The 22,149-nt window shown below is 35.5% G+C and overlaps 1 protein-coding gene across 1 annotated transcript in view; it reads left to right on the top strand.

Annotated features, from left to right (window-relative positions):
- Positions 1–6,830: 6,830 nt before the first annotated feature.
- Positions 6,831–22,149, top strand: part of LOC121100815 (butyrophilin subfamily 1 member A1-like) — a 63,482-nt gene continuing 48,163 nt past the window's right edge. The window contains exons 1-3 of the mRNA XM_040622728.1: positions 6,831–7,278; positions 11,759–12,040; positions 14,168–14,281. Of these exons, the coding sequence (XP_040478662.1) occupies positions 6,831–7,278; positions 11,759–12,040; positions 14,168–14,281 (844 nt within the window). The remainder of the gene's footprint in view (positions 7,279–11,758; positions 12,041–14,167; positions 14,282–22,149) is intronic.

Below are 22,149 nucleotides of genomic sequence, written 5' to 3'. Positions count from 1 at the left end.
CAAAGGGGAAGGGGTGGAAAGAGAGAGAGAGAGAGAGAGTCTTAAGTGGGCTCCATGCTCACCTTCAAGCTAAATTCAGGGCTCAATCTCAGGACCTTGAGATCATGACCTGAGCCAAAACCAAGAGTTGGACAATTAACTAACTGAGCCACCAAGGCACCCCAAGTTCCCCTTTCTGCCTAAATTCTGGAACTAATCACTGTCAACTTTTCTGGATTGTTACCTCCGATGTTACTGTGTTCTTAAATATGTAATCTCTTGTTTTGTAATTTATCATTTTCCAGGTTGATCTTTTGAGCATGAAAGATAAATACTTAATTATCCCACACTGTGCTCTTCTCACCTCATTTCTTCACAGTGTTAATAGAGTCATATTAAATTTTTAGAGGTCAAACCCAAATTAAGTTATTGTGTCACCTTGACAATGCAAGTGTGCTTTACTGCTAATTCAGTAGTACATCCTGTCATGCATGTATTATCTTTCATTTTTCCTGAAGTTGGCATTAACCTCCATTTACTCTTGTCTATGTTTTTAATCATCTGTTCTTCTAGAAGTCTCCTCTATGTTACATTTTTACATAATGTGTTTTCCATATACTTAAAATCAATAATTTTGTTGTATTCAAAGAGGTCTGCTTCGGTTATATCTTCATCCCAGGCATGAACCTGGAAGTTCTGTTTCTTGGTCTTTGTGTTTAATTCCCTATACTCTATGTCTTTCTCTTGGTTTTCTATGGTGTTTTAGTCAATCACATCTCCTTATAACTTTCAAAAATGCATATAGCTGAGTAATATTCCATTGTATCTATGAACAGAGATGTCCTTGAACAGATGAATGGATAAAGATGTTGTGGTTCATATATGCAGTGGAGGATCAGTCAGCCATCGGAGAGGATGAATACCCACCATTTGCATCAACGTGGATGGCACTGGAGGAGATAATGCTAAGTGAAATAAGTCAAGCAGATAAAGACAATTATCATATGGTTTTTCTCATCTATGGAATATAAGAAAAGCCCAGAGGACCATAGGGGAAAGGAGGGAAAACAGAATGGGAAGAAATCAGAGATGGAGACAAACTACAAGAGGCTCTGGATTCCAGAAAACAAACTGAGGGTTGTGGAAGAGGGTTTGTGGGGCAATGGGGTAACTCTGTGATGGGTATTAAGGAGGGCATGTGATTTGATGAGCACTGGGTGCTATACACAACTAGTGAATCATTGAACCTGCATCAAAAACTAATGTTGTACTACATATTGGCTAATTGAACTTAAAAATAATAAACATAAAAAATGCATATGCAATGGCCCATTTTTTTCTAATTTTTTGATTGAGGCTTGGATTGCTATGGACTTCCCTCTTGGATCACCTTTGCAGTATGCCAGATGCTTGTACTGATGTGTTTTCATTTTCATTAGTCTGCATAAAATTTTAAGTTCATCTTTAACTTGCTGGTTGACCAATTCATTTTTAGCAGGATGCTCTTTAACCGCAAAGTGTTTGAGCTCCTTCCAATTTTTTTCTTGTGATTGAGTTCCAGGTTCAAAACATCATGGTCTGAAAATATGCAGGGAATAATCTCAATCTTTGGGTATAGGTTGAGACCTGATTTGTGACCCAGTATGTGATCTATTCTGGAGGAAGTTCCACATGCACTCAAGAAGAATGAGTATTCTGTTGTTTTATGGTGGAATGTTCTGTAGATATCTGTGAAGTCCATCTGGTCCAGTGTATCATTCAAAGCACTTGTTTCTTCATTGATGTGCTTAGATGATCTGTCCATTGCTGTGAGGGTGCTGTTAAAATCCCCTACTATTCATGTATAATTATCAATATGTTTCTTCACTTTACTTCTTAATTGGTTTATATAATTGGCTGCTCCGACGCTGGGGGCATAGATATTTACAATTGTTAGATCTTCTTGTTGGATATACCCTTTAAGTATAATACAGTGTCCTTCTACATCTTTGACTACAATCTTTGGTTTAAAATCTAGTATCTCTGATATGAGGATGGCTCCCCTACCTATTTTGAGCTCCATTAGAATGGTAAATGATTTTCCACCCCTTCACTTTCAGTTTGGAGGTGTCTTCAGGTCTAAAATAAGTCTCAATTAGACAACATATGAGTGTTTCTTGCTTTTTTAAAAGATATCATTTATTTATTTGTGAGAGAGAGCACAAGTAGCAGAGCAGCAGGCAAAGGGATAGGGAGAAGCAGGCTCCCTTCTGAGGAGAGAGCCCAATGCCTACATTCAATCCCAGGACCCCTGGATCATGACCTGAGCTGAAGGGAGATGGTTAACTCACTGAGCCACCCAGGTGCCCCTGGTTCTTGCTTTTTTATCCAATCCGATACACTGTGTCTTTGGTTGGAGCATTCAGTCCATTTACTCTCAGAATAACTATTGAAAGATATGAATTTAGTGTGAATGTATTGCCTGTTAAATCCGTGTTTCTGTAGATTGTCTCTGTTTCTTCCTGTCTATGTCATTCTTGTGGTCTCTCTTCACTTACAGAATCCCGTTTAATATTTCTTGCAGGGCTGGCTTAGAGGTCACATATTCTCTCAGTTTCCATCTGTCCTGTAAGCTCTTTTTCTTTCCATTCATTCTGAATGACAACCTTGCTAGATAAAGTATTTTTGGCTGCATGTTATTCTCATTTAGTATCCTGAATATATCTTGCCAGCCCTTTCTGGCCTTCTGGGTTTCTGTGGATAGGTCTGACATTATTCTGATGTTCCTCCCTCCATACATAAGGAATCCCCTCTCCCTAGCTTCTCTCAGGATCATTTCTTTGGCTCTAAGCTTTGCATGCTTCACTATTATGTCAGTGTGTTGATCTTTTTTTATCAATTTTGGGAGGGATCCTCTCTTCCTCTTAGATATGAATGACTGTTTCCTTCCCCAGATTAGGGACATTCTCAGCCATGATTAACTGAAATATACCTCACAGCCCTCTCTCTTCATCCCCTTGGGAATTCCAATAATTCTGACTTTGGTTCGTTTCAAGGCATTGTTAAATTATCAAAGCCTTCTTCAGGGGCTAGTAGTTGTCTTTCTCCTTTTTCCTCAAGTTCCTTTCCATCAGCCTGTCCTCTAGATCACTTATTCTTTGTTCTGCCTCATTGACCCTAGTGTTAGAGCATCCAAGTTAGACTGCATCTCATTCCTAGCATTTTTAATTTGGATCTGATTAGATTTCTTTTCCTCCCTTAGTGATTCTGTACTGTCATTTAGGCTTTTTAAAGCCTTGCTATAAACTTTATAATTGCTATCCTGAATTCCAACTCTGACAACTTACGTATATCCATACCTATTAGCTCTGTGGCAGAGAATATTGCCTCTGGTTCTTTTCTTTGTTGTGAGTTCCTTCTTCCAGTCATTCAGCCTATGGAAGAATGGGTAAGTGAATGAACACAATCCAAAATATCAACCACAACCCAAGCAAAATACAGCCTTCAAAAAATCCAAAGTGGTTAGAAGCCACCTCATAGAAGCACACAAAGTCCAAATACAAGAAAACTACAACAAAAATATGAAAAGTTTGGGTAAGAGAGACTATAATCTCACATGGTGGACAAAACAGGGTGGTCCACTTGTTCTTGATTGAATTTTGGTCTCTGTGTTAGAAGACACTACATCCCAAAATTGCAAAGAAAATATTTATATTTATGTAAAACATAAATGAAATAAGAGAGAAAAAAAGACTAGACTGAAGCATGTATCTTTAAAATGTAGATGTGAAAAAATAAAATTTAAAAAATGATTTAAACATAAGCTTGTAAAATAAGAATCTAATTGAAATGGGTATCATACCAGGGTATGATAAACGGCCCACACATTCCAGTCTCTTTCTGGGTCCTCAGGCAAAGAGCAGTGTCCCTCCCAGTATGGCACAGTTTGTGGTAATCCAAGCTGAGAGTCCCTCCTCGGAACACTAACTGTAACCAGATTCAACACTCCACCATTTGTGCACTTTATCAGTTCAGGCACCTCAGTTCTTTCTGTGTGACCCACCTACAATTCTGCCTTTTCCATCCTCTGAGCCCTTTTCAGAAAGGGACGTCTCTCGCTGGAGCATATTTCTAAGGGTTCTGATTTAGCTATCCAGTGTTATATCACTTGTCAGTACCCAGCTTATGAAAGCTCCCTCATCCCTCCATTTATCTTCCGATATTCTCCTGCAGATTCATGAATCCACACCTCCCAACTTGCAAAAGGCAGTTATTTTTCTGCTTGTAGATATCTACATATATTTTCTTACATCTCGGTCTAAATTTGTGGGTTTTCAGAATGGTTTCATAGCTATTCAGCTAAATTCCAGGGACCTGATGAAGTGAGGTCCCTTACTCTTCTGCTTTCTTGCCCCCCTCCCCGGTGATATCATTCTTAATCACATATTTGGATGCATCTACTTTACCTAGCATAACAAATCAGAAATAAATAAATAAATAAACAAATAAATAAATAAATAAATAGCACTGGGTGCTATACTCAACTAATTAATGTTGAACACTACATCAAAAACTAATGTTGTATTATATGGTGGCTAAATGAACATAATAAAATAAATAAATAAATAAATAAATAAATAAATAAATAAGACCACACTATATTAAAAAGTTTTTGCACAGTAAAAGAAACATCTAATACTACAAAGAGGCAACCTATTGAACTGGAGAAGATATCCTCAAATGATAGATCTAATGATGGACTCAAACACATACAAATATATGAGAAACTCATACTACTCAAAACATAGAAAATATATGAATCAAAAAATGTGCTGAGAACCTAGATAGACATTTTCCAAAAAAGACATACAGATGTCCCACAGGCACATGAAAAGATGTTAAGTTTCACTAAGTATCAGGGAAATGCAAATCAAAACCATAATGACACACCACCTCATACCTGTCAGAATAGGTAGTATCAAAAAGACAAGTAATAACTAGTGTTGGTGAGGATATGGAGTAAAGGAAATCCATATGCACTGTAGTTAGAAATGCAAATTGCTGCATATTATATGGAAAATAGTATGGATGTTTCTCATAAAAAAAAAAAGAAATAGAACTACCATATATATGATTCAGGGTCTACTTTTAAGTATTTGAAAAACAAAAACACTAATTTGAAAAGACACACGCATACCTAATTAATTGCAGTATTTTTTTTTAATTGCCAGGATATGGAGAAAACCTAATCTGTGAATAGGTTAATAGGTAAAGAAAGAAGTTATACACACACTCACACACACACAATGGTATGATACTCATTCATAAGAAAGAATAAAATCTTGCCATTTGTGAAACCATGAATAGACTTAGATGGTAGTGTGTTAAAAGATATAAGTGGGACAGTAAAACACAAATACCATATAATTTCACTTATATGTGGAATCTAAAATCTGAACAAATCAAATGAACAAATGACCCAGAAGAAGAATCATAGATACAGAGAACAAACTGATGGTTGGCAGAGGTCAGGAGATGGGTGGATGGATGACAAATGAAGGCGATTAGGAGGTACCATCTTCCAGTTATAAAATAGAACATGGGGATGTAATATACAGCATAGGGAATATAGTCAAAAATATTTTAACAACTTTGCATGGTGATGGTAACTATAGATCTTGATGAACATTTTTAAATGTATCACTATAGTGTACATCTGGAATTAATACAATATGATATGTCTATTATTCTTCAATAAAAAAATTAATTGTATCATGAATAATAAGCACAGGCCAGACTGCAATGCCCATTGTAAGCAATCTGCTAATGAAATTGATCAAGTAACACTCAATCAGTGAGATTACAAGAGAGAAAGAAATCTCACCCACTTCTCCAGACAAGCTGATTCAACCCATTCCATGCATGTCTCAAAATATACAACAAAAAAATGTGTCCTTAAATAAAACAATTTGACAGTACTTTTTGCTACACATGATTTTAAGTTCATCTAGTAATTGAGGGGTTATCTGTGTTAATTATTTGCTTCTATCCGAAAGAAAAATAGAACTTTCCTGACATGCATGACAAGCAAGCAGTTAGAACGTGGAGTCATGTGAGTCTAGGTTAAATATGTACAGTGACAGAGACAGAATGCTACCATTCTTGTTGTTTACATTTCAAACTGATATCCCTAGATCCTTAAGAAAGAAATAGTTGAATGTCAATACTGGAACAAAAGATTATGTAGCCCTTTAAAAGTTATAAACCAAGCAGAATTTATTTATTTATTTTTAAAGATTTGTATTTAACCAATGGTTACTCATTACACGTATACTATTTTAATACTCTAGAAAATTTATGTGGTATACAGGATCTTACACTTATTTTCTAAAATGGGAAATATATAAATAGTGTTGTATTTTTTCTTAACACAAAAACTTTATTTTTAAAACTTTACATTATATTTCATAATAAGTTATATAATATTAGGTAATATATATTTTAAAACAAGGAAATATTTGGTTGCTGCTATTAGAATTCTCCATTTGTGCCTTTGTCATTAAGTATTTAGGGGGAATTTATCATTCACTGAATTCATTAATCACTGACCCCATAATTAGTTATTGACTGACTCAATATTCCCATATCTTAAATGATAATATTTTATAACAAATAGAATGCATATACAGCATAAAGAATGAGATTTATATAATTTGAATTCCAATTGTAGGCAAAGGGAAAATCCAATTAAATTTTTGTTAAGACCATATGACTTTTGCACATTGGCATCATATCTTCTACTATCTCTTTCATCAACAGTGTATTTGTGTATTCGTTCTTTAGATCTGTTCATTAATTGACCACATGTCACTATGCCAGTTAGCCTGGTCTACTTATTTACTGATCAGATGGTCACAGTCATGCCTGTCACAGTCTCAGTGATGATTCCCTTGATTTCAAAATTACTTCCAGGACAATTCCATGTGATAGGACCTAGAGAACCGGTCATTGCCTTGGTTGGGGAAGAGGCTGTGTTGTCCTGCCAGCTCAGCCCATCAATGGATGCTCAGAACATGGAAGTTAGATGGTACCGGAATGTTCCTTTGGACCTGGTGCATCGTTATAGTACTTCCCAGGATGATACGGAGGAGCAGATGCTAGAGTACCAAGGGAGGACAGAGTTCCTGAAAGATAATATTACCAAAGGGCATGTTGCCCTAAGGATCCATCAAATCCAACTTTCAGATGGAGGGGAGTATGCATGCTACTTTGAAAGCTCCACATACTACAATGAGGCAAAATTCCAAGTGTTGGTCACAGGTGAGTCTCTGCAATGAAAACTCCTAAAAACAAATTGTATTAGTTTTACTTTTTCTTTTGTTTGTCTGTTTATTTGTTTGCTTTTTTTTTTTTAATCAGGAGTCTAAAGTACCCCTGCAGATGGATTAAGGTGGCTAAATCTATACAAACAACATGATGGAATGCCAAGAAAAGTAAATATGTAAAATTAATCTAATCAGTCTTTCCCAACATTCTCTGGCTGTAGTAAAAATAAATTTGCATCTGTTTTATGCCAACATTACTTTGAAGGAAAGAAAGAACAGGGGTTATAGTAGGTATTACTCAGAAAAGTCCCAGAAATGTATCTTAGTCTCTATTTAGAAACACAGAAGGAACTAAGCAGAGGCAGAAAGAATCTACCAGTCTGCTATCAGGCTGAGTTTTCTACACCTTGCTGCTGCCCATTCTGGCAATAGTCCAGTCAGATGTGGCATTGCTGACTCTTGGTATGACATCCTTGTTTATTCAGATCCCTGCATAATTTGTCCCCTTAAATCTCACTCCCTGTTAGATATTTTCCACAAAAACAAAAAACAAACAAAACAAAACAACACAACTGTACTGCCAGGATGTTAGGTAAGAATTCTAATTCAACCATCCACTGAACCATAATCAGCATTTTCTCTATAAACACTGTAGGGCCTTATATTGAGCCCAGAGATGAGTTTCTCTATCACAGCCTTTATAATGGACATTACGAGAAACTAACCCAGTTCATCAGATGGGGCCAACAATATTGACCTTCCTCCCAAGGGCAGGAAAATCTTCTCCTCCAGAACTCCCTGACATGTCTGCAAATGCTCCTGCCTCCTATTTAGTGATAATTCTGCATATGCCCTAAGTAATTCTTAGTCCACAATTACATAATAAAGGGCGGGTACTTATATAATTCTTCATAAATTAAAGGGGGCTATTGCAAAGGGACTTGCATGCAAATTTTAAATACGTTTGTGAGTCAATGTTTTTGTTACCAGACACTTTGATCCATACATCCCCTAATAGTTCTGCAGCATCAGGGAGAGAATAGTTGCCTCCTTCTGAGATTCCTTCCTGGGTTTAAAGAAAATCTGCATCTTTAGGCAAGTATACTGGGATTCCTCGCTGCATGCTGCATGTCTCCATTGTATGCAAACGAGTGTCACTCCTATGGAGGCATTTAACCAGGCACTAACAGGGATGAATGAGAAATTATGTCCATCTATTCACTGAGTTTTGCCTTTAGAGCAGGGATCATTCACTTCACTGTGGTAACTTCTGAATCAATCCAGGTGTTAGACATCCACTTCTAGAAGTCCTACAGCCATTTCCTACACCTTAGGTAAACCCTTATCAAGGCTTTGAATTTTAGATCCAGTTGCTAGGGTTGCTTCTTCAATGAATAATATGTCTTTATCAGGGTCATCTCAATTTTCTTTATCTTAGACTTACTTGTGCTTTGTACAATTATCCTATCACTAAATAGAAAATAACTTTCCACTATTCTTCCATTTTACCCCAGTTTCTTTAGAAGAATGCATTTCCTATCTTGAAGTTATTGCCACTTAACTCTAACACTGTGTTTCAGCATGAGTTTGTTATCAGCTCCAACAATGGTTACTTGACACACTTTCTAGAATCTATTTTACAATCTCCTGTATCTTGTAGATGAGGTTATTTGATACATCACTTCATTGATTTTTCCAAATCATATGTGCAAGGGAAGTTGTATTTGCTACCAAAGCATAATGTTTTAAAATAAAACTAAGATAAAGCCTGTGGTGATCTTAATTTGCACTGTGGACATACATTACAAATAATAGTGATAAATTCCACCCAACTTTTTACTAGGCCCAGAATGTTCAAAGAAATTTTAACCAAACTTAACCAAAATATTTTCTAAGAGATAAATTGAAGGTTCTGATATTAGGTGACATAATTTTATAAGAATGGACAATATAGTTTTTCTCTCCTTGCCATGGTCATAAGACAATGAAAATCCCAGAGTTTCAAAATGGATGAAGAATGCATTTAACTCAGCCTGAGCTATGTCAGAAACCACCCAGGCCTCAAGTATGCTAATTAGAAACCCACAGTAGTAGGAGAATCATGGTGACCTGGTTTCTTCTCCTGCTAGCTATCTTTTCTCCACTTTGACCCCTCAGTCTTGATTCGATAATTCAAGTTACATAATTAATGACTAAGGCAACATTTGGACTACATGTTTCAATCCTTTAAAAATATCCATACCCACCCCTAATTCCCACTCCTATTTTTAATTGATGCTGGACCCACACAATGTATTTTACCCTTAGCCAAAACATTTAATAAGGTAAAGAGAATGGCATAACTTGAAGTGCCACATTACATTTCTCTCTCCAGAAAATCAGACAATAATGAAACATTTATTGTGTTTCTACAAAAACTGACTTATACAATTTTGTCTCAGAAAATACCCACTCCTAATTGCATGTCCCTTCAACTCTTAGAAAATAGTTTGGATACATGGAATGTAACGGGATGGCCTTTCAAATTGAAAGATCCCATAAAATGCAAATCATCTTTTCTTTGTATTCTTAATTGATCAACTCTTTAAGGTGAATAATATTTATTTATTATAACCCAATAAGCAGGTTATATAGAGTAATTTTTACACCCATGATATGGGTTGGGGCAATTTTCATCCTCATTTTATAAAAAGGGAATAGAGGTATAGAGAGACTGGGTCATTAGTTACACCGGGACACTGGTGCCAGGACAAATGCAACCATTGACTCTAGAGCTTATCCTCGTAACCATGATGCTCTACTGATTCTCAAAGGTATTGTATTCTGAGAGTAACATTTGTCAGTACCTGCACTGGAGGGCACGACTGTGCCAGCGAGGTCATAACTGGTGCAGTAAGCTATTGACTAGTCACCTCCTCCTGCTGTTTGTCAGAGTCTGGCCATCAGTGCAACATCATATGACGTTAGATAATTTTTCTTCATCAAGTTAATAGGACTGCCATAACAAATTACTACAAATGGGATGGCCTGAAAACAACAGAAATGTATCTTCTGACAGTTCTGGAGGCCACTGTCTACAATAAAGGTGTCATCAGAGTTATGGTCCAAGGGAAGCATCTGAGGAGAATGCCTCTCTGGCTTCTGGTAGCTCCAGGCATGCCGTGGTTTATGCTGGGATCTCTCCATTCTCTGCTTCCATCTTCACAGGGCCACTTTCCTGTGTATCTGTGTCCAAATTTCTTTTGGTTTATATAGACCACATTCACTTGGGATTAGGACCCACCTTAAACTAGTATAATTTCCTCTTTACTAATTACATGTACAAAATTGTATCCAAATAAGGGGACAGCTATTAAAGGTTAGGACTTGAACATATCTTTTCAGATAATTTGATCCCAGTAAATTTGATCTTTTTTGTTGTTGTTGTTGTTGTTATCGACTTTTTAGTTACTCTGCATAATACTGTGTGGAATGCTGCATTTCTCTCCACTGAACATCAAAAGACAGTGCCTTAAACCAAAGCTTTTTTTTTTTTTCTCTGAGTTAAAGGGAGAAGGAACCCAGAACTGGAAGAGTGGCTGCACACTGTGTGGTTCCACATTTCTTAATTTGATGTTTTGCCACATCCACATAATCCACTTTTGAAGATGACTCACAGACACTCTGTGTGCTCCAGACCTTGAGAAGGCAGAAAGAGTGAAGGGAAAGGTGTATCTCTTCACTTTGAGGGAAATACTCTAGAAGGCACCACACCATTTTCATTTCAAACACTACCATCAGCATATCAAAGCTACTCCTAATTATAAGTGGGAGAGTGGTGGAACATGAATTCTTAACCTGGGCTGACATATCCACAGTTAAAATACATATTGTTCCCCAAAGTGATCTATCCAAAATGGTAGTTACTAGCCACATGTTGCATTGAAATTTAAGTGTACTCGATATACAGTTAATTGATAAAAATATGAAATTCAGTTCCTAACAATATTTCAGGTGCTCAGTAGCAACCTGTACCTAGTTCATTTGGACCACATTGATATTGGTAGCATTCCCAATATCATAAGTTCTTATTAAAAATATCTCTAGAATTAGGCATTAAAAGATATTTGGAAAATGACTAGAAATGTGCCACAGAAAACCACCAATTGATGTGTGCCTTTAGCTTTAAAGGTTGCAAGTGGTTTTATGAATGTTTTTCTACCCAACTTCAAGAATCATCAGATAAAATAATCAGTAATGTTTCAAAGGGAAGAGAGGTAAAAAGAAAAAAATACAGATATTTTTGGCATTTGGGTACTTATTAAATGTTGATACAGCTGGTTTGCTTTCTCCAAAGTTCTTTTTAACTAGTTAATTTTCTAACCTCCACTTTTATAAATAAGAAAATTGAGTTTCACAGAAGTTAATTAAAATGTAAAACGGCAACCAAACACTTGGAGAAGTATAATTTCTCTGTCTCTCTTTGGTTATTGTAGTCTCAGGTATGGCTCCTCATATTTGCATTGAGACTGGTAATAGGAGAGAAATTAAGTTGACCTGCACATCCACGGGGTGGTATCCAAAGCCTGAGCTGCAATGGAGGGACCATCAAGGACTGCACTTGACGCCAGTCTCTGAGACAAAGACAATGGAAGAAAATGGACTGTTTCATGTGGAATCATCTGTCACAGTGGACAAAAGTTCAAGAGAAAAAGTGTCCTGTATTGTAAGGAACCTAATACTCAATGTGGAGAAAGATGTGCATGTTTCCATTGCAGGTAAGTTACCTTCACAGTCCGTATCTTGAGATATCCCTGCTAATTGAGAAGATCTTACTGACAAAGACCTATGACTGTTCTAGTTTACCCAGTTTTAATTCTTAATGTGGAGAACATGTAAAAATTCATATTTGGTCTTGTTTTGTATTTCTTTTTCTGATAGAAATGTCATTGTCCTACTTTATAAAAATGAATATATGAATGCACAAAAGCATTGAAAGGGCACTAAATAACTTTGAGAAATCTTTCAAAGTTCCTCCTAAACTTCTCCTGATCCCACTGCCTAGGGAAAGCGACTTTTCATAACTTGGTGTTTTCTCCCATCTAATTGAATTTGAATCCTGGCAGTGCTATTTCCCAGCTTCATGATTTTGGGTAACTATTGAGCTCTCTGTGCTCAGTTTCCCATCTGTTGCATATGGGTAATATTAGTGTCTATCTCACAAAATTGTTATGATTATTAACTAATGTAATTAATACACGCAGAGAAGAGTTTGACACTCCAATATACTCCTTATGCCTACCCAAAGTGATCTTTCAAAGAAAGTTTGCCCAAATTATCTCCTCCAACTCCATGTACATGCAAATGTCTTTATTTGAAGTATTTCACCCTGTCAACAAGATTCTCATTTCCTTTTTATCCAACTTCATTTTTTATCCCTCTATTCCTTGTCTCCAAATCCTCCTACACCACATTAATTCTCTAAACATATTCAACCATGCAATACCCCTTGTATGCTGTTATTGACACACTTGTTCTATTTTCCTGACATTAAGAGTTTCCTACTGGTCCCTTAATACTTCATCTTATCTTCGCAGGAAGCTGTCTTCAACCCATTCTGTGTTAAGTGCCCTCTTTACTCATGCATTACTGTGATTATATGTTTCACTATTTCCCCAGATAGAATAAACTTCTGAGGATACTATGTCTTATTTCTTAGCAATAAGATGTCCTTATTTCTTAGAAAAATACGGAGCCAAAAAATGCTTTCCTACAGTAGGTAAATATTTCTGTGACCTTTTATCAACAAGTAAAGTGTCACTTCTCTAATACTTTAGTTTGGAAAGTCACATTGTTTTAAGATAATTAGAAAGAGAACTTGAGTTTGGGAAATGTGACGGAAGCAGACACATACACCAGAATAGAGGATTTTTGTTTAATAACCTTAGTAAAACAAAGAATAGAGGAAATTAGCAGTCTCTTAATTGATATTTTTATACTGAAGAAATGAGTTGAAACATATAATAGGGTATCATGAGTTGGGGCAATATTATAAAGCTCTTGAAAATCTGAATGTAAGAGATAAAATACTTTTTTATATTTATGTATTTCAGATCACCAGTTAAAAATTCCATAGACATCTTGTTGAGATCTTAAATGAAGGTAGTCTTTGAATAAAAGTGTCCTTGATACCTCTTTTAAAATAGCAATATTAATCAGAAAGATATCAAAACAATAGTTAACTTTACTGATTTCAGTTTCTAGCTGACAGATATCTCATAAGAAACTTTGAATTGAAATAAAAGTTTGTCTCTAGAACCTAGAACATGAATCCCATTTGGCTTATTATCTAAGATGTCATAGTTTCTCCTTTAATCTTTAGAGAGGCTCCACATGTCTCTCACTCATTGGCATATTGTCAAGCTCACATATATGTTTATGTAGAAAATAATTGGATAGAAAGGACGCATGGCAAAGTCAGTTTGGGGAACCAAAGGTGAAACATTAGAAAAAAATATGAAAATAAATACTTTATTGCATTGTAGATTTTTATTTATTATGAGAGAATTATTTGTCACAAATATAGTAATATTAATGTTTGCTAAATCTTGATTGTGGGTACATGGATGTCTGATGCATTATTTGTATGTTTTCAGCATATTAAAGCATTGTGATAGTTTATAAAATAAACCTTGTGAGTCTCCATGCATTAGGAACAAGAAAGGAAACAGAAGCTTCTTTAGCATTCCTGAATTCCTTAGGATTGCAGGGAGGGGTGGGTGAGGCTTACAATCCATGCCAATCCTGGCAATGTCTCCTAAGAGAAAACATCTTGGGATTTGTTCCCAGCAGCCAAGTCACTGATGCCAAGCTGGATACTAAGTGAGATAATCTCTATTTTTCAGATGTCTTTCTCCTCGAGGACTTTACTTGGATAGTGTGGTTGATCATTATCCTATGTCTCCTGGCCATCGGAGCAACCATCTCTGTTCTACTTGTGCGTGCTAGAAAATCCAAAGGTAAATGAAAACAACAACAACAACAACAACAACAACAACAACAAAACACACCTGGGGGGTTGTTTTCATTTGTGGAAAAATTAGAGAATGATAGTAACACAAAATTAATAACTGGTTTGTAAGAGGTCTTTAGCTTTTAGTATTGGGAACAAGAAAAATTGAACAAAAAATAATTCTAAGTACAAACTCATGGCTCTGCATGTTTGTCAGAAAATAGAGGTTGTCTGGTCAAGGTCAATTATTTCTCAAGAAAAAAATACACTTGGTTTGTGATCTGGCACTTAAATTTGAGGGTTTAGAAACTAGCTTATTTCTCTGTTTATATGCTTGTTTCTGCACCCAGGGATAACCAAATTCTCTGTGGCATCATTTGTTAACTGAAGTCTTAGTTTAGCATTAGAATGGCATTTTCTGGTATCAGAATGCTGGTATTTGGTTTTTTGGGAGGAGGAGGGGATGCAGGCTAGAGCAATATTCAGAACATTTCTTCATGAGCATAAGCAAGAAGATATTAACAAATTAAGGTTTTTACCCAGGCCATGACTACCTTTGACTGCCTTTCTTCAGTCCATAGGGGGGAAAAATATCTCATAAGAGAGCCTGTTTCTCTGTTCTTTAACTTGATTACTTTTCTCTAAGCAGGACTGGCTACCCACAGCCTGTGGCACTTCTGTGCCTCACTTTTCAATGTGTCCAAGATCTTTAAGCAAATGCTCTCCTCAGAATCAATGTCAGTGCTGTAGACAGCCTTACGTAGCTATTCCTGTAGAACTAAGATGTATTTCTGGTTACTTTTGTTCTCCATTAATTGAGTTTCCACTTTCTTAAGGTCTACTTTCCTGCAACATGACTTATCTCAACTTATTTTGAAAAGAATCACTACAGTAATCAAAGGTAAAACTAAACAAGGAAATAAACAACAACTACTACTACAAAAAATCCCAGAGAGTGAGAGATGCATAGCATTGTGTTGAAGTTCTAGTCTCATCACCTACGAGTTCATGCGAATGATACACTTCATACCCCTAAATTCATGTACAACATAGACATTTCTCAAAATGCCCAATACTGTCTACTTGATCAATAGGAAAAAGATAGTTTTTCTAAAACTGTGGGAAATATGTTTTTCAAGGCAGAAAATTTATTTATCAGCTAGAGCATAGTATATCAAAACATAAGGACCTTATTGGGTATTGTTTAAAAAAATGGACTAGGTGGCTAATTATTTGGAAAATTTACCTAAATTTTCAACTCTGATGTCATTGCTTATTATCAATTCACCAGTTCAACCAATAATAGTTTACTTTAATTGAAAGATTAAAACAAGTAAATTTCAATTAAAAAAACGACTGTTGATTATACTGGCATTAAAATGAAAAACTTAATAAAAAGTATAGCTGGCAAACAATATTACATTACTTTCAGGTGTACAACATAGAGATTCAACAAACTCCATACATTATGCTTTTTTTCCAAAATGTAGCTACCACAATTCACTACACAAGTATTCTAATAGCAGAGACTATATTCCCTATTTTGTGCCTTTCATCCACATGATTTATTCATTTCATGACTGGAAATCTGTACTTCCCTCTCCCTTACACCTCTTTACCCCCACTCCTGCAACCACCAGTGTGTTCTCTGTGTTTATGGATCGGATTCTGTTTTATTTGTTTTCTTTTTGACATTCCATATACAAGTGCAACCATATGGTTTTTGTTTTTGTCTGACATCTCACTTACCATAATACCCTCCAGGTTCATCCATGTTGTTGCCAAAACCACGATCTCATTCTTTCTTTGGCTGAATAACAGTCCATTGTTTATCTGTGTATATATGCCACATATTATTTAGTCATCCATCCATGCAAGGACACTTAGGTTCCTTCCATATCTTGGATATTGTAAATAATACTGCAATAAACATAATGGAATACATATGTTTTTGAATTAATGTTTCCGTTTTTGGAGGGTAAACACCCAGTAGTGGAATTACTGGATTGTACAGTATTTCTCTTTTTAATTTCCTAAATAAATCCCTTGCTATTTTCCATAGTGGCTGCACTAATTTAGATTCCCACCACAGTTTGTGAGAGTTCTCTTTTCTCCACATCCTTGCTAACACTTAGTGTTTTTTGTCTTTCTGATACTAGCCATTGTGACAGGTGTCAGATGACACCTCTTGGTTTTGATTTGCGTTTCACTGGCGATAAACTATGTTGACCATCTGGCATGCTTCTGTTGGCCATCTGGATAACTTTTTTGAGAATTGTCTAATCAGGTCCTCTGCCCATTTTTAAATGAATTACTGTTTTGTTTTTCTTTTGGTTTTGGTTTTGAGTTGTATGTTGTATATATATTGGATATTAAGGTCTTACCAGATATCACTTACAGATATCTTCTCCCAGTAAGTAGTTCACTTTTTTGTTCTGTTGATAATTTCCTTTATTGTGCAAAGGCTTTTAAAAAAATATTTTTTAAAGATTTTATTTATTTATTTATTTATTTATTTATTTATTTATTTGAGAGAGAGAAAGAGACAGTGAGCAGGAGGCAGAGGGAGAGAATCTGAAGCAGACCCTGTGCTGAACACAGAGCCTCTCACAGGGATCAATCTCACTACTGTGAGATCATGAACTGAGCCCAAATCAAGAGCCTGATGCTTAACCGACTGAGCCTCCTAGCTACCCCAGGGCAAAGGTTTTTTATTTGGTGCAGTCTATAGTTCAGTTTTTGTATGTTTTTTTCCCCCTTGCCTCCACAGATAAACACATGAGTATGTTGTTGAGAATAATGTCAAAGAGGGGAACCTGGGTGGCTCAGTTGGTTTAGTGTCATACTCTATTTCACCTCAGGTCATAATATCAGGGTCAGGGATTGAGCCTTATGTCAGGCTCTGCGTTTAGCACAGAATCTGCTTGACATTCTCTCCATTTCTCTCCCTCTACTTCTTCCCTGTTCATGCTCTCTCCCTCTTTTTCTCTCTCTCAATGAACAAATAAAAATAACATTTATTATGAAGAAGAAGAAGAAGAAGAAGAAGAAGAAGAAGAAGAAGAAGAAGACGAAAAAAGAATGTCACAGAGATTGTTGCCTGTGTTTTCTTCCAGTAGCTTTACGGGTTCAGATCTCAGATTTAGGTCTTTAAACCATTTTTATTTCTGTGTATGATGTAAGGTAGTGGGTCAGTTTCATTCTTGTGCATGTAGTTATCTAGTTTACCAGGGACCTTTTACTGAAGAGGATTTATTCTCCCACTGTATATGCTTGCCTCCTTTGTCATTGATTAATTGACCATATAAGCATGGGTTTATATCTGGTGTATCTATTTAATTCCATTTTCTGTATGTCTATTTTCTGTGCCAGTAACATACTGTTTTAATTATTATGCCATTGTGGTATATTTTGAAACGTGGGATTGTGACATATCCAGCGTTATTTTTCTTTCTCAACATTGCTTTCGATATTCAAGGCCTTTTGTGGTTCCATATACATTTTGCAATTATTTGTTTTAGTTATGAGAAAACTGCTATTGGTATTTTGATAAGGTTTACATTGAATTTGTAGCTTGATTTGGGTAGTATGGATATTTTAACAGTATAAATTCTTCCAATCTAGCAGCATGGAGTAACTTTCTATTTGTTTTTGTCATCTAAATTCCTTTAATTGATATTTTATAATTTTCAGATTAGAGGTCATCTACTTCCTTGGTGAAGTTTAATCCCAGATATTTTATTTTTTGGTGCAATTTAAAAGGGATTTTTTATATCCTCCAGTCCCGCCCATGTATCATAATATAATAAAAAATATTATTATTTAAAAAAATAAATGTGATTTTTAATTTTATTTATTATTATTTTTAACTAATTTTTATTTTGTTATATTAGTCATCATACGTACATCTCCAGTTTTTGATGCCATGTTCCATGATTCATTATTTGTGTATAACACCCAGTGCACCATGCAATATGTGCCCTCCTTAGTACACATCACCAGCCATCCCAATCCCCCACTAAATGGGATTTTTTAAACTTAATTTTCTGCTACTTCATTATTAGTGTATAGAAAAGCAAATTATTCTTTATATTAATTTTGTATCATGCACCTTTACTGAATTCATTTATTACTTCTAAGAGTTTCTCACTGGGGTCTTTAGGGTTTTCTATGTATAGTATTACGTCTTCTGCAAAAAGTTAGTTTTATTTTGTCCTTACTGATTTGGATGCATTTGTTTCTTTGCATTGTCTGATTGGTATGGTTAGGATCTCCAGTACTATTTTGAATGAAAGTGACAGAGTGGACATCTTTCTCCTGTTCCTGTTCTTAGAGGAAAAGCTCTCAATTTTTCCCCATTAAGTATGATGTTAACTGCGGATTTGTCATATGACATTTATTACATTGGGGTATGTTCCCTCTAAATCGTTTTGTTGTGAGTTTTTATCATGAAAAATATAAAATTATGTCAACTGGTATTTTCTGCATCTATGGAGATGATTATATATTTTTTATCCTTTATTCTATTATTGTGGTGCATCATGTTGATTGATTTGTGGATCCCGAGCCATCCTTGCGTTCCCCAAAGAAACACACTTGATCATGATGAACGATCTTTTTAAAGTAGTGTTGAATGTGGTGTGCTAATATTTTCTTGCAAATTTGCATCTATGTTCATCAGGAATATTGACCTGTTTTTGTTTGGTTTGGTTTTGCTTTAGTGCCTGGTTTTAGTATCAAGGAAAAGCTGGCCTCAAGGAATGTATTTGGAAGGTTTCCTCCCTCATACTTTTTGGAATAGTTTGAGGAGAATCAGTATTAACTTAAAGTTTTGGTGGAATTCGTCAAGAGATTTTTGGTTACCAATTCACTATTGTTACCTGGAATTGGACTGGTCAGACTTCCTATTTCTGATTCAGTTTTGGAAAATTGCATATATCTAGGAATTTCACCATGTCTTCTAATTTGTTCAAATTGTTGATGTCTGTTTTTTCATCAGGGCCTATTAATCCCTTTTATTTCTGTGGCATTGGTTTCTACTTTTCCTCTTTCAATTTAGGTATCATTTATTTGGGTCCTCTTTCATATTATTTATGTGCCTAAAGTTTTATTCATATTGTTTAGATGTTCAAAGACACAGATTTCATTGGTTTCATTGATCTTTTCTATTTATCTGTCTCTATTTTATTTATTTCTACACTGAATTTTATTATTTTCTTCTTTCTAATAACTTTGGGCTTTGTTTATTCTCTTTCTAGTTCTTTAGGTGAAAGTTGGGTTTTTTTTGTTTTTTTAAGATTTTATTTATTTGAGAGAGAGAGAGATGGCCAGCAAGAGAGGGAACACAAGCAGGGGGAGCGGAAGAGGAAGAAGTAAGCTCCCAGCAGAGCAGGGAGCCCAATGCGGAGCTCGATCCCAGGACCCTGGGATCATGCCCTGAGCTGAAGGCAGACACTTAACAACTAAGCCACCCAGGTGCCCGTAGGTGAAAGTTTAGATTGTTTATTAGAGATTTCTTGATTCTTCATGCAGACATCTGTAACTATATATATACATTTTTTTTTTCTTAAAACTCCGTTTGCTGCATCCCAAATATTTTGGAGAGCTGTATTTTTATTTTCACTTGCCTCCGTCTATGTTCTTATTTCCTGTTTGATTTCTTTGGTGGCCCATTTGTTATATAGTAGCATGTTGATTAGCCTCCTCATGCTTGTGTTTTCTTCCAGTTTTTCTTACAATTGATTTTTAATTTCATACTGTTTTTGTGGGAAAAGATGCTTAATATAATCACAATATTCTGAAATTTATTGAGAGTTTGTTGTTTTGTTTTGCTTTGGTTTGGTTTGGTTAATTTTGTCTTTAAATGTAATCTATCCTGGAGAATGTTCTTTGTGCATTTGTAAAGAATATTTGCTCCATTATTTTGGGATAGAATGCCATGCATAAATCTCGTATCTGGTTTAAAGTGTCATTGAAAGACATTTATTCCTTATGGATTTTCTGTCTGGCTGGTCTACCCATTAAGGTAGGTGGAGTACTAATATTCCATACTATTATTGTATTACTATCAATGTCTTCTTTTACATTTGGTAGTATTTGGTTTATGTATTTAGGTGCTCCAATATTGAATGCATAGATATATATAATTCTTTTAATAATAATTCTTATTATGTTATGTTAGTCACCATACAGTATATCCCTAGTTTCTAATGCAGTGTTACATGATTCATGATTTGCGTATAACACCCAGTGCTCCATGCAATATGTGCCCTCCTTAATACCCATCCCTGGCTTATCCCATTCCTCCACCCACCTCCCCTCTGAAGCCTTCACTTTGTTTCCCAGAGTCCACAGTCTCTCATGGTTCATTCCGCCTACTGTTTAGCCCCCCTCTATTCTTCCCTTCCTTCTCCTACCAATCTTCCTATTTCTTATGTTCCATCAATGAGTGAAAGCATATGATGATTGTTTTTCTCTGCTTGACGTATTTCACTTAGCATAATCTCCTCCAGTCCCGTCCAAGTTGCTGCAAATGTTGAGAAATCGTTCTTTCTGATGGCTGAGTAACATTCCATTGTATAAATGGTCCACATCTTCTTAATCCAGTCATCTGTTGAAGGGCATCTTGTCTCCTTCCACAGTTGAGCTATTGTGGACAATGCTGCTATGAACATTGGGGTGCATATGACCCTTCTCTTCACTACGTCTGTCTCTTTGGGGTAGATACCCAAGAGTGCAATGGCTGGATCATAGGGTAGCTCAATTTTTAACTTTTTAAGGGACCTCCACACTGTTTTCCAAAGTGGCTGTACTAACTTGCATTCCCACCAACAGTGTAAGAGGGATCCCCTTTCTCCACATCCTCTCCAACATTGTTTTTTTTCTGCCTTATCTATTTTTGCTATTCTAACTGGCATAAGGTAGTATCTCAATGTGGTTTTGATTTGAATTTCCCTGATGGCTAATGATTTTGCACATTTTTTCATCTGTCTGTTAGCCATTTGTATGTCTTCATTGGAAAAGTGTCTGTTCTTATTTTCTGCCCACTTTTTGATTTGAATACTCGTGTATTGAGTTTAAGAAATTCTTTGTAGATCTTGGATACCAGTCTTATATCCTCTTGTTGGATTCATCCCTTTATCATTATGTAGTGCCCTTCTTTGGTTCTTACTTCTTTGTTTTAAAGTTCATTTTGTATGATATCAGTATTGCAACCCCATTTTTTCTCTTACTTCCATTTGCATGGTAAATTATTCTTCATTCCCTCACTTTTAATCTTTACCTGCCTTTAGGTCTAAAGTAAGTCTCGTGTAGCAGTATATAAAAGGTCTTTTTTTTAATCCATTCTATCATCTTACAACTTATGACTGAAACATTTTGAACATTTACATTTAAAATTTTTATTGATTGGGTACAAAATTATTGTAGTTTTTTTAATTTGTTTTCTGTTTGATTTATAATCCTTAGTTTCTTCTCTTGCTCTCTTTCTTCATTATTGACTACTTTCTTTAATGTTATTTTTGGCTATTTCTTTATATTTTTGTGTTTCTATCATAAGTTTTCAGTTATGGTTACCATGAGGTTAAAACATAGCATATTAAGTATATAGCAGTTTAAAATAAGTGGTGATCATTTAATTTCAAATACATTTTAAAATAACTTCATTTTTCTTTCATCTTCTACTTCTTATATCTATATGTTGTCATATTCTACATCTTTTTATTCTGTGATTCCCCTTATCAAATTTTCTTATTTAGATCTAAGAAATCAGAGTGGGAGACAAACCATGGGAGACTCTGGACTCCAATTACTAATGAGTTCCTTTATGTTTGTTTTTACTTATTTTATCTATTTGGGTGCTCCCATGTTATATGC

Source organism: Ursus maritimus, unplaced genomic scaffold, assembly GCF_017311325.1.
Source record: "Ursus maritimus isolate PB19 unplaced genomic scaffold, ASM1731132v1 scaffold_5, whole genome shotgun sequence".
Classification (NCBI taxonomy): domain Eukaryota; kingdom Metazoa; phylum Chordata; class Mammalia; order Carnivora; family Ursidae; genus Ursus; species Ursus maritimus.
This window is presented reverse-complemented; position numbering and strand designations above follow the sequence as displayed.